Genomic DNA, 17,608 nt, shown 5'->3' with positions numbered 1-17,608 from the left:
GATATAGTTAAAAGCTATTGTGAATGTGATGCACGAGGATCGAGTGCCATCTAGTGCTGAGCTGGAAGAACTCTAGCTGCTGGTGGTTTCTGAATGATCAGAGTTTAAAAGGGAAGTTTTCACTTTCTAGGGTGCAATTGCAATGGTCACTCAGAGACGTGCCATTTTGACCCAGCTGCGTACCAAGCCAGCGGTGGGATGAGTGGAGGTGTGTGCGATGACTGTCAGCACAACACAGCGGGGAGGAACTGCGAACACTGCAAGGCCTACTTTTTCCGCAACCAGAGACAAGATGTCACCCATCCGGAAGCCTGTCTGCGTAAGTGGCATTCCCTGGGAGCTGGCCATCTCCTTGGGAGACCTTCCCCTTCCACTTCCACTTCCAGCGACTTCTCCGTGGTCTCCTTGTCGCTGTTGTTTATGTAAGGTGTGTGTTTTTCAGCTTGCGAGTGTGACCCGGATGGCACAGTGCCTGGGTCCAGCTGTGACCCTCTGAACGGACGCTGCGTTTGCAAGGAGAACGTGCAAGGGGACCGCTGCCATCTCTGCAAGCCTGGATTCACCCAGCTCACCAATGCCAACCCCCTGGGATGCCACAGTGAGTGAAACTACTGCCACTTTCTGGAAGATGCTTTTGTCAGATACAAGGTGCTCAATATAGGGGCAACCTCTGGCCTGGGTTATGCAGGAGGCGGCCTTGAAACAAATTAATCTAGGAAAAGCAGATGCATGAGGATTGGCTTTAGGAGAAGGTGGGTTTTTAAGGTGGTGGGGAACATGCTTGTCTGGGTAAATTCAGAATCACCCTGAGGCCTGAACTTTCTGCCAGTGCTTGAACCTGGAGCAGAGGCCTCTTCATGGTGCGTCCCGGCTGCCTGGTTCCAGGGGCATAAGAGAAAGGTGGGTCCAACCCAGCCCTTTTATGTAGCTTCCTGGAGAGCTTTGGATAGGATCTGCTTCCAGGCCAGCCTCAGTATGGGGCTTCCAGAACAAAACCCCGACGAGCGAAGGTTTTCGAAACCCAGCCCTGCAGTGGCTGTGTCCTAGTCTTGAGGAAGAGAACTGGTTTTCAGCTTGGCAACAAGCAGGGCCCTCTGTGACCTGATGAAAAAACGTGTTCTGCTGAGCATTGCTGGCTGGTGGTTCAGAGCGTGGGGGGTGTCATGCACTCACACCCTTGCGTGCTCATTTGAACAGAGACAGGACCTCCAGATCCACATTCGCCCAGGGCTAGTCATGTGCATCTCACACTGGATTCTACTAATGCCTCAGAAGCTGCTAAAGACAGTGCAGTGCTGCGGCGAGGCAGCGTCTGGGCTACAGCAGGTGGCAGTGTAAGCTCACATTCAGTCATTGGCATGGGGAACAAGATCAGCAAAAGACTGGATGGAATTATCTCCATCATGCACTAGATAGGGATGAGGAGGGGGAGAACAGAGACCCCAGGGTCATAGAGACTTTGGAGTCATAATCTCAATGTCATGGTACATTGCCTGACTGGACACTACCATATTAAACCAAATAAGAAGCACCAAAGTGTCGAGGCTCTGTCACAGGGGAGGTAGTATAGTAGCTGCCTCCTTTTGTCTCTGAATGTTGGGGGAAAGGCCTGCAGAGACCTTATTCCTGTGCTTCCGTCCTGTGGACCCCTGAACTAACCCACCTCTTGCACCCTTCCTGCATGCTCATTGCCCCTTTAAAGCAGACATCCCTTCAGGAATCTGGAGCCCCAAGCAGCCTGACTAACCCCCCGGCCTTGGAGTGGTCATTGCCCGGTTCTAATGATGGTGCTGGCTGAACAAGCCTCCTTACCTTTCAGAATGTGCCTGCAACATCCTGGGGACACGCCAGGACGCACCCTGTGATGATGAAACAGGGAGGTGCTTCTGCTTGCCCAACGTGATGGGAGCCAATTGTGATCAGTGCGCTGCCAATCACTGGAAGATCGCCAGCGGTCAAGGCTGTCAACCATGTGACTGCGACCTTCGCAACGCCTTCAGCCCCCAGTGTAACCAGGTACGGACCCCAGATTTCATCCTAGGGAGCTTGCTTGGCAGCAGCAGTGTGGGAATCCTGGGCGTGGACAGGCATTGTGCTACCGGGTCATTGTATCTCATGTCACGCTGCTGGGGAGCACTTTGCGCTCCATATGCCCCTTCGGTAGCTTCTAAAGCCCCATGTTAGACTGCACCTAGACCAATAGTGACCATGGCTGTGTAACAGCACTATTAGCTTGGTGCCGTGGGTGGGATGATGGGTCAGGATACTAGGTTAGCACTAGAAAGACCTGGGTTCAGTTCCCTGCTGTGCCACCAATATCCTGTGTGTCCTTGGGCAAGTCATTTAGTGTCTCTGTGCTGCAGTTCCCCATAAGGATTACAACCCTCAGGTGTTGTGAGGATGAATACATGAACAATTTGTGAGGCACTCCAATACTGCAGTAATGGGGACCATATAAATTCCATAGATAGACAAGTAGGGGGCAATAATATGAATTAGAACTAGCTGGAATTTTATGAATTTCAAAATTTTGATGAACTTTCTATGGAAAAAAGATAGGAAAAAAATTCAGCACATTTTTTGCAGTTTCCTGTCTTTCCCCACTGTTTTTCAGTCAATTCTAAAAAGAATCCTGTTAATGCTGCTGGCACTGCTCTTGGCTTGAATGGATCTTTCTGAGAAGGGAACTGGGCTGGCTGGTTAATTAGAACAGCTGAGGATGTCACAAGCAGCAGCACAAGTCATGGCCCCTGCTATGTGCCGTGGTGACATGGCATTGTGCCACTGAGTGATCACAGAGTTGAGACCGCTTATTAGATGGTCTCATCTTGCTGCTTTTCTGTGGAACCTGCCTCTCCCCTTTAGGAAAGTGCTGCATCGTGTGTCCCTAAAGCACCCGGCAATTGTCTGTAGTCCATCATGCCCGTCATACAGTGCAGCAAGATAAACCAGTAATTACAAAGACAAGGCTAAGCCATTTTAAAGGTCTGCTATTTAGCAAAAAAATTCCTAATAGGAGCTCTTAAGATGTGGGAGAAGGGGGACTAATTAATCAGTGAGAGGAGAACGAGGAAAATTCAGGTTATGTATTAGGAAAAATATACCAATTCTAACAATTGGAGATGTGTCCCAAAAACATACAACTGGGGGCAAGCTTTGTGAGGATTCAGGATTTGAACCCAGATCCAGTTTTTGTGGTTGATTCCTCTATCCTACATAAAACCAAAGCCTGAGGTCTGAACATCTCAAACGTGGGGCTGTTTGAAATCTGGAATCAACATTATTTGTTTATTATTTGTGTTGTAGACACACCTAGGGGCTAGCTCAGACTGGTGTCTCATTGCACTAGGAGCTGCACAGACTTGTAATAAGACACAGTCCCTGCCTGGAAGAGCTTGCACTCAAAACAGAGGATACTGACAAAGGGAGGATTATTATCCCCATTTTACAGATGGGGCACTGAGGCACAGGGAGGCTAAGTGACTTGTGCAGGGGTCACAGCAAGTCTGTGGCAGAGCAGGGATTTGAGCCCAAGTCTCTTGAATCACAATCCAATCTCAGACCTAGGTTGTATTTTTGCAGTAGAGCTGTCCCTGAGAATTGAGTGTCAGGTCTTCCTCACCAAGGACTGTATATTGGAGTTTTCCTTTGGGATGGCCCATTGCAGACTGAGCCTCACCCTTGTATAGGGCAGGATAAGGGGCAGCATGCTCCTGCAAAATCATCTGCTTTTAAAGCAGAGCAGGCAGGTATTTTGCCCGTAATTATAGTCCCTTTGTTGGGAGAGTGGAACATGCAATGAATTCAGTAACAGACACTGGTTACAGAGGACTGCCAGCTGACACAAGCATTGGAAAGGGGCCTTGTTGGGTTGAGCATGCACAGTGGAGATGGAGGGAAATGAAATTCAGTGTTCTTGCATTCCCCGGGCACTGCAGGGGTCTGAGGTACTGAGGGTGATTCAGAGACTGAGTGGGCCCCAAGCTGCGGTTACCAGTCAGAGCAGTGTGGGGACATGTGTCTAAGGACTCATATCTCCCTCCTTAAAGTAAGCCGATGAATGATCTCTCCACAATCTCCACCCCCCCTCCTTCCCATACAGTCAATGTGAGATATGGTAATATCCCTGCATTTGCATTATCTACAGTCTGTAAGATCAGCATCTTCCAATGGCAGAAACATCAAATCCTGTGCTACATTCTTTGTTTCTTGCCCGTGGCCTAGTAAAGATTCTGAGCCGATGAATCAGAGCAGAAGGGCTTGGATAATGGAGAGAGAGCTCTTTGGTCTCCATGGTGCAGGAGACATGGAGGGGTGGAGAACTCTCATCACAGCTAGCATGGGACTCAGGCCAATGTTTTCAAACATTGGTGATGTGGGTTGTCAAAAGTGCTCGACCCAACAGGGGCTGAAAGGATTCAGGCCTCTTAAGGTGTCTCCGAGCTGGGAGTGTGATTCCCAACCCCAGGAGACATACTCCCACTACTTGATGAGACTTTCTCCCCCAGGAAAGCATGGGATTGCCATTGCTGGGGCCTCTGTATATTAGTCCTGCTACCAAGGGGACATTGCTAAGGGGATGTGTGATTTGTTGGTTCAAGAACAAGCGAGGGAGGGCTTTCCCCCTGTCTCCCTACAGACATTTTTCAAAGCTGTTTCCCCACTGCTGTGCCTCTCTTGGTGCAGTTCACAGGGCAGTGTCAGTGCCGGGAAGGCTTCGTAGGGCGTACCTGCTCTGCTGCCCAGCTGCGGGTTTGTCCAGATGGGTCCCATGGTGACGTCAGGACAGGATGCAGAGGTCCGTACAATCGTTTTTTATCACTGTTTTTCAGCACCAGGGAATTGTTGTTTCTAAAAATATCTCCTGGCCCTTGTCCTGCCACTTTAAAACCTTGCTGCTTTTGGTAGACGAGACCGTTCCCCTCTGGAACAGCCCCCCTGTGTTTCTCTGTTCCTCTTCCCATCCCTCCGTGTGCCTAGTACTGCCTCCTGCTGGGTCCTTTCCTGCCACCCTCCATGCAAGAGCCTTCCCCTCTGCATCCTGGATAAGGTGCGAGAGGTTGGGACTCACCACTCTAATTCCTTTCCACAGAGGGTCCATGCAGGGGAAGTGGGATACAATGGGGATCTGATTTAGCAGCACTGTTTTGCCTGTCACAGACTTTCACCTCCCCGTCTCCACCCAACAGAGTGCGACTGCAGTTTCCAGGGCACGGAGGGGATGGTGTGTGATAAGACTACAGGCAGCTGTCTCTGCCGCCCTGGCTTTACCGGGCCTCGCTGTGACCAGTGCCAGCGGGGTTACTGTAGCAACTACCCCCACTGTGAGACGTGCCACTCCTGCTTCCAGGCCTACGACAGCGAAATTCACCAGTTCGGCCTGCGCCAAGCCAGCCTGAGAAACTCCACCTCACGACTGCAGTGGGGAACGGGGGGTGCTGGCTTCAGCACCCGCATCTTGGAAGCGGAAGGCAATGTTCAGCAGATCCAGGGGATCCTTGGCAACCCCCTAGTGACGGAGCAGGGCCTGAGTCAGGTGTCCAGCATGCTCACTGCAATCAGGTAAAAGACTCCTCCTCACTTGTACAGATGATCTGTTCACAGTGCCAAGAACCCCATATTGGCCTCTAGCACTTGAACGAAAGGAAGAACTCCCTGGGCTGGCTGCAGTAGTAGGCTTTTATCTTGTGTGGACCTAATACTGGAGAGAGGCTCAACATACAGGCTTAGCATGCTGCACATTTAATCGCACTAACATTCTTGCCTGTTCTTCAGTTTAAAATAGGTCTGCTTGGCTCAGTAATCGCACAATGTGGAGGCCCTGCCATATGTGCTCATCCTGCCAACATATCTGTCTTCCTAATCCACAGACGGGGTAGAACCAACTGTGAGCCCCTCGTTCCCATTGTTTGCACAGGTCATTCTAGTGAAGTTATCGTCCCAGATGTTTAGATAGACATATAAGGCAGAGAGGCAGTGCTGACCTTGGATTGAGGATGAATTCCTGGCTTTGCCACCAACCTCCTCTGTGAGAGGGAGGAATCCCTTCTCTGCCTAAGCCTCTGTTTCCCCTCGCACCTTTTGTCTATTCGACTGCTAAAGTTTTGGGGCAGGAACTCTCAGTTCTCTCTTGCTATGTGTGTAATACACATGAGACAGACAGACGGTGCGCTCTGACATGGTTCATTTTATTTTCTTCTTTCTCGATTTCAGACGGCAGGTCCAGGACATAAATCCCAACCTACCCTTTGTGAATGACACCTTGTCTCTAGCCAATGATCTTGAAGCCCTGGACAAGAGCCTGCTTTTCATTAATGGGCAGTACCAGATTAAGAAGACCCAGTTTGAAGCCAGCCGCCGCACAGACCTTTCAGGTAGGCAGTTTTGGCTCAATGCAGTTGTACTCAACCATCTGTGGTGACTGCAATTCTGGCTACTTTTCCACCAGTTGGATGGGTGAGGAGCATCTCTGTGTCAATGGGCAATTCAGGATCAGCAAATAGTTATGCAGGCTAGAGGTGCTCTTTCCACCGAACTTCTAAGCTTTCATTAGCAATTTTGCACCTACAGCTGGTAGAATTTGTCTCCAAAGCTTAGGCATCAGAAAGGTCAGCCACAGGCAGTCCAGCTGATTTCCCTCTCAGACAGCACAAACTTTCTTCTGGATGTTACAGAAGCACCTCGCCTTCTAAAACACAGCCTGAGCTTAATTAAAAATGGGAAATAAAAGCCCCTCTGAGAATCTGTCACCAGGACTGGAAGGAAGCTGAACGAATGAAGCTTTTGCACAAATGGGAGAGGTGATGGGGTAGAAGAGAGAGTCAAGTGGTTGTCAGATGCTGTTGGGAAGAGCTAATTAAGCCTTGTGAGGATGATATTGGTGGGTTTCCTCCACATCCCTACTACAGCTAGTTCCCTAACGAGTTCTTATTTTTTCTTATTGTTTTCTGCTTTCCCTCATTGACTCATTGTGCGTCTGTTCGGATTTGCTGGCAAAGCAGTGATCTGTAGTGCTGGAGAATGACCTCTGAGACTTCTGTGCAGTTCTGTCTGCTTCTTTCTGATTGCTCCCATTGAGGGCGAATTGGCAGGGGCCCTGGAGGTTTTTTGCCTTCCCCTGCAGCGTGGGGCATGGGTCGCTTGCTGGTGGATTCTCTGCAGCTTGAGGTCTTCAAACCAATTTTGAGGATTTCAATAACTCGGTCCTGGGTTAGGGGTTGTTATAAAAGTGGATGGGTAGGGTTCTGTGGCCTGCCTTGTGCAGGAGGTCAGACTAGATGATCATATTGGTCCCTTCTGACCTATGAGTCTATGAGTCTATGAGGGCTGGAGTGTGTGTGTCTCTTGAGCAGTAGAGAGGAAGCAGGTCTCCCTTGCCATGATTCCAAAGGGGTCCTCTATTCAGCAAGCCAGATGGGTGGATTGGTGGGATTGGATGGACAACCTGAGAATCTTAGTAGCTTCAGCAGGAAACCTAGCAAAGCCTGGCAGTTTGTAGTGAGCTTCCTGGCGTTTTATAGTGAGCTTCCCTTTGAGATGTTGAGTTCAGCTGAAATCTAGAACCCCACCCAGAATCCTCCGCATTTTTCAACCCAAGGTTTTACCAGTGATTTGTTTTGCTTTAAAGTGAGTTCACTCTTTCATTGCCCTGTAGGGGTCACCTCTCTCTTTCCGTCTGTGGGTCCACATCCTTGGTTCCTCTATGGCCACTTCGCACTGCTCCGCTTCAGCAAAGGAGAATAACCACAGAGGGGTATGAAGTTCCTACAGCTGCACCTGTGCCACCCACTCCTCTGGCTCCCAATGGAGAGTTTCTGACTAGGGGAACATGGGAATGGCCAGGGAATCATGCTATCAGGACAGTCGCTCTTAGATGGGTGTGATATAGAGTAGCCCCCCATGGACTACTCCAGGCCCTGTCAGTCTCCAGGGTTGGCGTGGGAAAGCCACAGATGTGCCATAACGCTGCTGCTCCTGGGCTGCACTGAGGGTGGCTGGAATTGGGACCTGTCTGTATTTTGTTCTGGTTTTGTTTACAGCCATTGCTCAAAGACAGACTTAGATACACAAGGGAGGCTGCAGTTCACAGCGAAACAATCAATAGAAGGATCGTTAATCACTTTCCTTGTGACTAACCACTCTTGCAGCTTCCTCCCCCTTCCCCACCACACATTCTCCAGCAGGCTAAAATCAATCCCATGGTTTAGGTTGCACTGCTGCATTGATGAGTCATGAAGCCATTCACATTGCACATGGTTTTATTTCTGCAGGAGCCTTCAAGACTGTCAGCTCTGCCTACCAGAGCTCCACCAATGCCAGCTACCGCATAACGGGCACTTCCAGCCTGCTGACTCGATCCAGGGAGAACCGGAGAACGACCGAGGGGCTGGAAAGCAGCTTTACAGACCACACCTCCAGGCTGGAGGCCCTCCAAGGCGAAATGGCCTCCTCCCCCAACTTGACACCAACTATAAATAAGGTGAAGCAGACATGGATCCTATCGCAGGCTGAAATGAGGTGGTCAAAGCATCTCTGACGAAGGATACGTCTACCTGCAGCCAGGGGTGTGATGGCAGCATGTGTGTACAAACCAGGGCTAGTTTTGATCTTTCTAGCTTGAGCACCTATCGCACTGAAGATGTGTCAGTACAGGCTGTTCAAGCCCACCCAGGACCCTAGGTATATACTTAAGTGGCTAGTCGTGATGCCACAACTTAGTTGCTGTTGGTATTTGAGCTAGTTAGATCAAAGCTAGCTTGAGCATGTCTACACGTGCTGTACTCGCACCTTTGCTTGCAGTGCAGAGGGTAGAGGTCCCAGCCTGCACTACTCCACCTTGACCCAAGCAGCCTAGCATGGTATGCTGGGATCTCTAGCATCCACAGAATGCATCACTGCCCCGTTTTATGTACTGAAGGGGTGTGGTCCTGGAGCTCTTGGCAGGTGCTATTCAGCTGAGCCAAGCTTGATACAGCAGATCAACAGCAGATACCAAGTCACTGGATGGTCTCCCCACCAGTGAAACTTTTCCCTAGCAGTTCTTACTGCATTATGTCTCCAAGAGCTGTCTGATTTCTGCTCAAGGTCTCCTTTTCTTTTTCCTCCCCACGCTGCTCTGCTATTGCCATGGAGACACATTTCAGCATCTCCTGATGTATGTTGCTGTGGAGACCATCACCCATTCATCTCACTGCTTTTCACAACATCAGAGCCACCTCCATGTGAAATATCCCTGCCTGTGACAGGAAAGGGGTAAATGCCCCAGTTCTGAACCCTCACAGCTGCTCCTCTTGGCCTCCTCACTGAATAGACCACAGTGATAATGTTAGAAGGCGACGTACAGTCCCAAACCTTTGCCATTCATACAGAAGTACCGCTTAGGACTTCTCAGTCTATAACCTCTATACAAGCAAACCCTGTGGGTTACAGGGTGTTCGTGGTTATCACATATAACTTGGAGACCAGGTATGCCCTGGCCCTTTGAAGGGTATTAGCTTATTTCTAGACACCCTTGTGCATTGTATGGAGCTTCTTCTGATAACGGGAGCACAGGAATCTATACCATTTTTTCCTTGCCACTGACAGCTGCCAAATAGTGAGTTGCCTCCAAAAATATATAGGCCATCCAGTGTACCCAGGTATGCTCACCCTGAGTTACATACAGCTATCTGTGCATACCCTCCACTGCTCTATATAAACTCTTCCCCACACAATGTATTTGCTCTGTATTGCAAGACATACCTTTCACTGCTCTCCATGAACTGTTCTTGTGTGCATCTTCTGTTACACTCTTGCACTACACTCCTGTGTAGCCATTCCTGCTTGTACTCTCCTCTAAGCCCATACTGAATGCTACACCAGAAATAGTCCTAAAAGAATTGTGCACCCATGGATATGCAAATACACCTGTTCTCTTGTATCTGTGTTGGAAGGTTCATCTTCACTGTGGTCTTTATGCCATTGATGGTGAAGCACCAATACCATCAGAGCCTTCTCACCAGCGTGCAGCTTCTCTCTGTGTTTAGATTTGCAGTGGTGTCAGATCCAAGCCCTGTACCCCTGGGCACTGTGACGGGGAGCTGTGTCCGCAGGACAGCACAGTGGAGTGCGGAACAGGCCTCAGCTGCAGAGGGATCACTCCGCTGTCACGGGGCGTAATCAGAACTGCTGAGAAGACCACCAGAGAGCTCCAGGGCTTAAACACTCAGCTCCAGCAGACCATGCAGATGGTAGGTACAGGAAATGAGGAGCTCAGGGGTGTCTGCTTCCACAGGTAACGGCAAGGAGGGGCTGATTAGGGTAAACACTATGTGTTCACCTGCTCCCATGATACATTGCAGTGGAGATGTCACCTTCATTAAGCAGAGAGGGGGGTGGCTGGCATGTTTACCCAGGCAGGGCTAGGGAGGGCTCAAATAACTCACCTCAAACTTCACCCAAACCTGAATTTCCTGGGTGGCTGGGAAATGTGAGTAGAACTTCTTTAAAAAAATGGTCATTTTTGTGCTTGACTCGCATGTCCTGGCTCCCTCTTAGAGTGGAAGCCAAAGGTCTGAAATACCCAGGGAACAGCTCTTCTCCTGGTGTTTCCAGCACTCAGGGGAGGTCACCAGGGACCTTGTTCTCACTGAATTTCCAGGGCAGCAATGCAAAATGGGGAGGGAGTTTGGAAAGCTTAAACTTGTCAAGCTTTTCAACGCTGCTCTTATGCTACAGTCTCTGCACCATCATTAGTTAGGATCCAGCATATACGCATTAGCCACATTAGCCCCTTCCTACAGATTTTCATTTGAGTATCTCAGACTTAGAAGCCCAAGTCCCATTGGAAAATCTGTTTTGAAAATCCCATCTTAAATCTTTGTCCTTCAAGGCTCTCCTCTCATCTGTTGACAATGGGGCAACTGAGGCACAGAGTGGTGGAGTGACTTGCCCAAGGTCGCCCAGGATGTTGGTGGCATAGCCCAGACAGGGTTGGTGAGCTTTCTAGGCTGTCTTGTGCCAAGTAGAAACTAACTTTACCGGGGGCACTGTTGTTGGCAGATCAGGGCAGCAGAAACAGCTGCAAACCAAATCCAAAGCAATGCACGACGTCTCGGGGACCAAGTAAGTGTAACCAGGACCCAGATAGAAGGAGACGTCCGACGCATCCAGCAATTCATCCAGCAAGTCCGCAACTTCCTGTCAGGTAAATCCAACCGTCTCCATGCATGCGAGCGCAGGACACTGAGGGGAAAGCTCTAAGGGACTCTTTAAGCCCACAGCATGCCCATGCGTGTCCCTTTGTGGATGGAAAACCTTAGCCATAAGAACAGGGAGGGGTGAGAACAGGTCAGGGAATTACTCCCCCAACCTGGCTTACACCTATTCACCTGGACAAGAGCTTGTTGGCTGGTTTCATTGGATGTGCCAGTTCTGAGTACAGATAAAGAAGCCTTTGAAGATCTGGCCTTGTAGTCTCTGCTTAGTCTTTAAATCTCATGAGAGGATTTCTTGGTTTCATTGAGAAATGGAATCCTGGCAAAAAGTTACATAATCACTGGGCCATTGGGATCCCCACCAGCTCTAGCTCCCTAGATGTGTTTTCTGAAGAGCAGGGGAAATGATAACCACAGCAGTGTGAAACCCAGGGGGTTGTCTCATGGTACAAATATTTGCTTTGGTTTTGATCCATGTACATTGAACACCTCCAAGGTTTGCTTTGTATTTAGAGCTCAAATGAAGCCCAAAACTCAGTTAAAATGGCTCAGTTTCACCTAATTCGTGTTGCAAGGAAACAATAAATTGGCCTCAGATTTACTGGAAAAAAGGCCTAGGAGCTTTCAAAAGGTTTGCAAATATTTGAATTGCTGTCCGAGTTTCAATGAGACCTGAGAACAAGCAAATTCTGATTGGTGTTGGGCCTTTTTGTGAACAGTTCTCTTAGTTCTAATATCTTGCAATTCCCAATAGCATATTGGGAATATTACATCATTCACACTGCACTGTCTAGGGAACCAGATGTGGTTAATATTCTTACTCTAATGCTATTAAACTGATACAACCATTTTTAAAGGGAGTGCTGCTTTTGTTTTGCCTAAGAGTGTTAATGTCACTAATGCACTGTGAACCCCGGATAGCAGACTTGCATTCAAAAATGGACTAACCTTGATATAAGTTGAATGTAGTCAGCTCTGGTATTTGACTACATCTAGATAGGTTTGAGCCTTCAGCACCTGAAACTTAAATTAGTTCTCCCCCGGGGAGTAGAAGTACAGTCTGACCAGGACCAACATCTTCAGAGTCAAGCTTTGATTGTGCCATTCACACAGCACTAGATTAACTACTGGTGTTGTAACCCTGGTGACTTCCACGGAGTTACACCAGGGACAGATTTAGCCCATTGCCTTAATGACCTCCAAATGCCATCTGTGAAGTTACCGTAAGTGGCTGTAGGGAGGGCAGAAATTTCTAGACCTCGGCTTTCTGTACTGTAGAACTTAATGAGAAATCTGGCCTCGCTTCCTGCTGCTGTTCAGGAATCACTCTCCTTTTCCAAGGTGGGGAAAAAAAAAACAGTTCAAAACAAATTAACTGAATTTAGCAGAGGTGAAAAGTGCTGAATTGGCAGCTCTGGGGCACCAAGCACTCCATCTGCAGAGTAGGTACAGTAGAGTGGCAGCAGGGAGACACTTCCTCACATGCTTTCCTGCCATTGTATCTCTATCCTGGCATCTGAGAGCAGAATACGTTCTCCTTCGCTAAGTGATTGGGCAACAAAATGGCAAATGAAATTTAATGTGGATAAATGTAAAATAATGCACATTGGAAAAAATAACCCCAACTATACATACCATATGATAGGGGATAATTTAGCTACAACGAGTCAGGAAAAAGATCTTGGCGTCATCGTGGATAGTTCTCTGAAAATGTCCACGCAGTGTGCAGAGGCGGTCAAAAAAGCAAACAAGGTGTTAGGAATCATTAAAAAGGAGATACGGAATAAGACTGAGAATATATTATTGCCCTTATATAAATCCATGGTACGCCCACATCTCAAATACTGCGTACAGATGTGGTCTCCTCATCTCAAAAAAGATATTCTAGCACTAGAAAATGTTCAGAGAAGGGCAACTAAAATGATTAGGGGTTTGGAGAGGGTCCCATATGAGGAAAGATTAAAGAGGCGAGGCCTCTTCAGCTTGGAAAAGAGGAGACTAAGGGGGGATATGATAGAGGTATATAAAATCATGAGTGATGTGGAGAAAGTGGATAAGGAAAAGTTATTTACTTATTCCCATAATACAAGAACTAGGGGTCACCAAATGAAATTAATAGGTAGCAGGTTTAAAACAAATAAAAGGAAGTTCTTCTTCACACAGCGCACAGTCAACTTGTGGAACTCCTTACCTGAGGAGGTTGTGAAGGCTGGGACTATAACAATGTTTAAAAGGGAACTGGATAAATTCATGGTGGCTAAGTCCATAAATGGCTATTAGCCAGGAAGGGTAAAAATAGTGTCCCTAGACTCTGTTCATCAGAGGATGGAGATGGATGGCAGGAGAGAGATCACTTGATCATTGCCTGTTAGCTTCACTCCCTCTGGGGCACCTGGCATTGGCTACTGTTGGTAGACAGATACTGGGCTAGATGGACCTTTGGTCTGACCCGGTACGGCCGTTCTTATGTTCTTATGTTCTGATGCTGAGACAGCCTCTGAGGGCCCTCAATTAGCATCAGTTATGATGGTGGCTTTTGCACAGCACTCAGGCCAGACCAGCTTTCCAGCAGCACTTGCTGACCTAAATAAACTCAAGCAAATCTTCTATAGTGCAGATTATTAACCAGGTGAAAGAATTTATTGTGCCCAACATCCAGTGGGATGATCTATAATTCATAAGCAGATTTTAATAACGGATCAACCTCATGAGAATTAGTTGAATAAGAAAATCAGGTCATTCGGCACTGTCTGGTATTACAGAGATTACCAAGTCCCAGCTAATCATTAACACAGAGGTAAGCAACCTTTCAGGAGTGGTGTGCTGAGTCTTCATTTATTTACTCTAATTTAAGGTTTTGTGTGCTGGTCATACATTTTAACATTTTTAGATAGTCTCGTTCTATAAGTTTATAATATATAACTAAACTATTATTGTATGTAAAGTAAATAAGGTTTTAAAAATGCTTAAGAAGCTTCATTTAAAATTAAATTAGAATGCAGAGCTCCCCGGTCCGGTGGCCAGGACTCAGGCAGTGTGAGTGCCACTGAAAATCAGCTCGCGTGCCGCCTTAGGGGCTGATCTACCCTGGGCGGGAGGGTGTCAGTCTAAGATACGCAACTTCAGCTATGCTATTTGTGTAGCTGAAGTCGAAGTATCTTAGTTCGACTTACCTGGCCGTCCTCACAGCGGCAAGTCGACCGCCACGGCTCCCTCATCAACTCCGCTTACTTCTCCTGCCGAGTACGGGCATTGATTCGGGAATCGATTTATCACATCTAGATGGGACGCGATGAATCAATAAATTGATCCCCGATAGATCGATTACTACCCGCTGATCCGGCGGGTAGTGTAGACGTAAAAGGCTTGTCCTGGAATACATGAGCTGCTCAGTCTGCTTCTAGTGTCAGACTGCACTCCACATTTAGCTTCACAGCTTTCTTTGTCAAATCAAAGGTATTGTTTTAGTGCTCTGGCTGGAAGCTTGGCTGAAGTGTTTGGCAGTGTCCTCAGTTAAATCTCAACCAGTTCTTATTTTATTCCAGGCAATGGGTCAGGTTTATGCCTAGTGTTAGCTGGTGCAGCAATCTGCACTGACTTGTGCAAAGCCGAATCTGGCCCATTGTCTCTCTGCTCAACTGATCTGACCCCGGGGCTGAGATGGTTCAGTTGTTAAAGAATCACCTCCTGGATTTTCTCACACAGTTGAAACCCTGCCTGTGTGGTAGGAGCCACAAAGACAGACTTACAGCTAGGACACACAGAACATCTTATCTGCATAGTGAGTGGCTCCGGCAGAAGTACTGCCTAAGGTCCCTTAGGAGGGACTGTAAAATGGGGGATACACTAATGGACTAAGTTAGCAGTAACCTGGCTGCCTGTTGGCAGACACACACAACTCTTTGAAGGAGGAGGTAGCAGGAGCTAGAGGAGCTGGGAATTTGTAACCCCTGAACCTGGTGTTCACAGTCACCTGCTGCATTGCCTGCCCCCTGGATTTCTGGTCCCCAGGCTGTGCTCCCAGACCTGCCCACACTCTATTCTTGCAGCTCTTCCTGACTTTTTTTCTGTTTGTTTGTAAACACTCTAGACCCAGCCACTGATCCTGCTACCATCCAGGAGGTCAGCGACTATGTGCTCTCACTCCGCCTCCCAACTGACACTGCTGCGGTCCTGAGGAAAATGACTGAGATCCGAAACCTGGCTGCTAAGCTGCAGTGCCCTGAGAGCATCCTCACCCAAACAGCTGGTGATATTGCTAAGGCCAAGAGGCTTCAGCAAGAGGCTGAACAGGCAAGGTAAGCTAATGGGATGAAAGTCTAGGGGCCTGACCCAGAGTCCACAGAAATGGATGGAAGTGGCCCTATATTTGCATTCCTCAAGACCCTCCCAAAGAGAGAGACTCCCATTTCAATTCTGCTACTCACTGTCCATGTGGCCTTCCAACAACTCCCACACTCAGATTCACCTTCTTTGTGCCTGAGTCACGTTACACAGCATGGTTGGAATAATGCTGCCAGAATTACTGGAACCAAATTGCACTTGACTGCTGGCCAGATCCTTAGCTAGTGTAAACCTGCATTGACTTCAGGGGAGCTGTGCTGATTTTTATCAGCTGAGATTCTAGCCAATAGCTTGTGTGTCCATACAGTATCTAGAGAAATGGGACTCCGGTCCTGACTGGTGCCTCTAGCTGATATCGCAAAGCAAATAATAAATTCTGCTGCTAATAACAATAGTCTGACATCCCTTCATTATAGATACTGGGGTGGGGAGATCTTTCCCTGACCAATGGGGACTTTTTTTGCTTCTTTTGAGTACCTCTCATGAGAGATGATAGAGCTGAACGGGGATTTCCAGGGACTCAGTAATGGGATCTCCATTATAATTGCACAGTTACTAAGGGAGAGGACAAGAGCATTAAATGAAATATTTACTATCCTGATGAAAGTGTGGAGGCTTGTCCCTTTAAAACAACCACCACCAGAGCACCCTTGTAGAGCTGCAATGGGTTTGTTTTATGATGACTCCATCGTAGCAATATTCTGGAGAGAAGGTTAATGGGATAAGAGTGTAAACCCATTGAGAGCATCTGACCCCAGCTGAGCATGATGAGTTAGAGGAGTCTGGCTTTGCGTGCAGACATTCCAGGGGAAAGTAAAAAGTTTCATTCAAACTGGCAGCCAGTATAATGGACGCAAAACTTTTAGCAACTAATTGGGCACTTTCTTTCCCCTGAAATAGTTCATCTTTCCCCACTTTACCAATTATTAAAAGCAGTTGTGCTTCTAAAGGTGGCTTTGGTTTCTTTTCCCATCCTGCCTCCTCGTCCTAGTGGTAGGAAGTACAGCACTGCTTCTCTTCTTGGAAGGCAGCATGGTCAAGTGGTTAAAGCACAGTGGCTTGAGGACTTCTGGCTTCTATTACAAGCTTTTCACATCTTCTCTTTACAAGATGTTCCACTTATCCAGCTTATTTCCCCTCTGCCATTTTTTAACTTTTGAGCCACAAAGCAGTAGCAGTAGCATTATAGTTACAATGATACATTTTTGATTTAATCATACTTCCCTATTGCATTTCCTCAGGAACCGAGCAAACGCAGTAGAGGGCAACGTGGAAGAAGTGGTGGAGAATTTGAGACAAGCACAAACAGTGCTCCAGGAAGCCCAGGATGCTATCAGTGGCTCCAGCTATTCCCTTCAGCTCATCCAGCTCCGCATTGATGAGGTGAGTGATGTATGCTGCATTCCTAGCATTGTAACGCTGCGTGGCCTGCATGCTGCTCCTTTGAAACTCTCGTGGAACTCCCTGCAAAGTGCCTTGCCACTGCGGGTAGGTTACTAATCACATCCTTGATCCCCACCCATTTTCATCCTACCCTGCTGATGCAATGATGACAAAGAGGCTGGATCCTAGCAAAATTGGCTTGCTGTAAAAGTCAGACTGTTTTTCTCTGTGTGTTCTCCTTGTTCCCTACCCCATTTGTCTGTTTGTCCACTTGTCGCTCTGTGAGATAGGAACTGTCTTTGTTCTGTCGACTGAACAGAGTCTATCACAGTGGGACCTTGGCTGGGGGCTGTACTCACTTCTGAGTCTGTGTTACAGGCCAATAATAAATCATAAGAGTGCCTCTGAGGATGATATATCATTAATGATGTTCTGGGAGGAGCTTTTCTTTAAAATACCAAACACCTTTGGCTTTTAGATCCAGGCTGTCCTTGGTCCAATGGAGAAGAGTATGAGAGACATTACTGATCAGCTGGATAATTTCACAGAGAGAATCCATCAATTGCGGCACAAGGCGGAGCAGAATCGGTTGCAGGCCACAGATGCTCAGCAGAGAGCAAAAGAAGCCAGTGAACAAGCAAGGAGCACTCAGCAGGTACAAGGGAGGTCTCGTAGCAGCCTAGGAA

At 47.9% G+C, this 17,608-nt stretch overlaps 1 protein-coding gene across 1 annotated transcript in view; it reads left to right on the top strand.

Annotated features, from left to right (window-relative positions):
• LAMB3 (laminin subunit beta 3) overlaps window positions 1-17,608 on the top strand; it is a 49,428-nt gene that overhangs the window by 28,714 nt on the left and 3,106 nt on the right. Inside the window, 12 exon segments of the mRNA XM_030562219.1 lie at window positions 131-319; window positions 443-598; window positions 1,820-2,016; window positions 4,687-4,798; window positions 5,190-5,562; window positions 6,214-6,374; window positions 8,271-8,479; window positions 10,026-10,229; window positions 11,041-11,185; window positions 15,286-15,493; window positions 16,781-16,922; window positions 17,401-17,577. Of these exon segments, the coding sequence (XP_030418079.1) occupies window positions 131-319; window positions 443-598; window positions 1,820-2,016; window positions 4,687-4,798; window positions 5,190-5,562; window positions 6,214-6,374; window positions 8,271-8,479; window positions 10,026-10,229; window positions 11,041-11,185; window positions 15,286-15,493; window positions 16,781-16,922; window positions 17,401-17,577 (2,273 nt within the window).

This window comes from Gopherus evgoodei, chromosome 4 (assembly GCF_007399415.2).
Source record: "Gopherus evgoodei ecotype Sinaloan lineage chromosome 4, rGopEvg1_v1.p, whole genome shotgun sequence".
In the NCBI taxonomy this organism is placed as follows: domain Eukaryota; kingdom Metazoa; phylum Chordata; order Testudines; family Testudinidae; genus Gopherus; species Gopherus evgoodei.
Note: the sequence above shows the minus strand (reverse complement) of the source record. Positions and strands in the feature narration are given on the sequence as shown.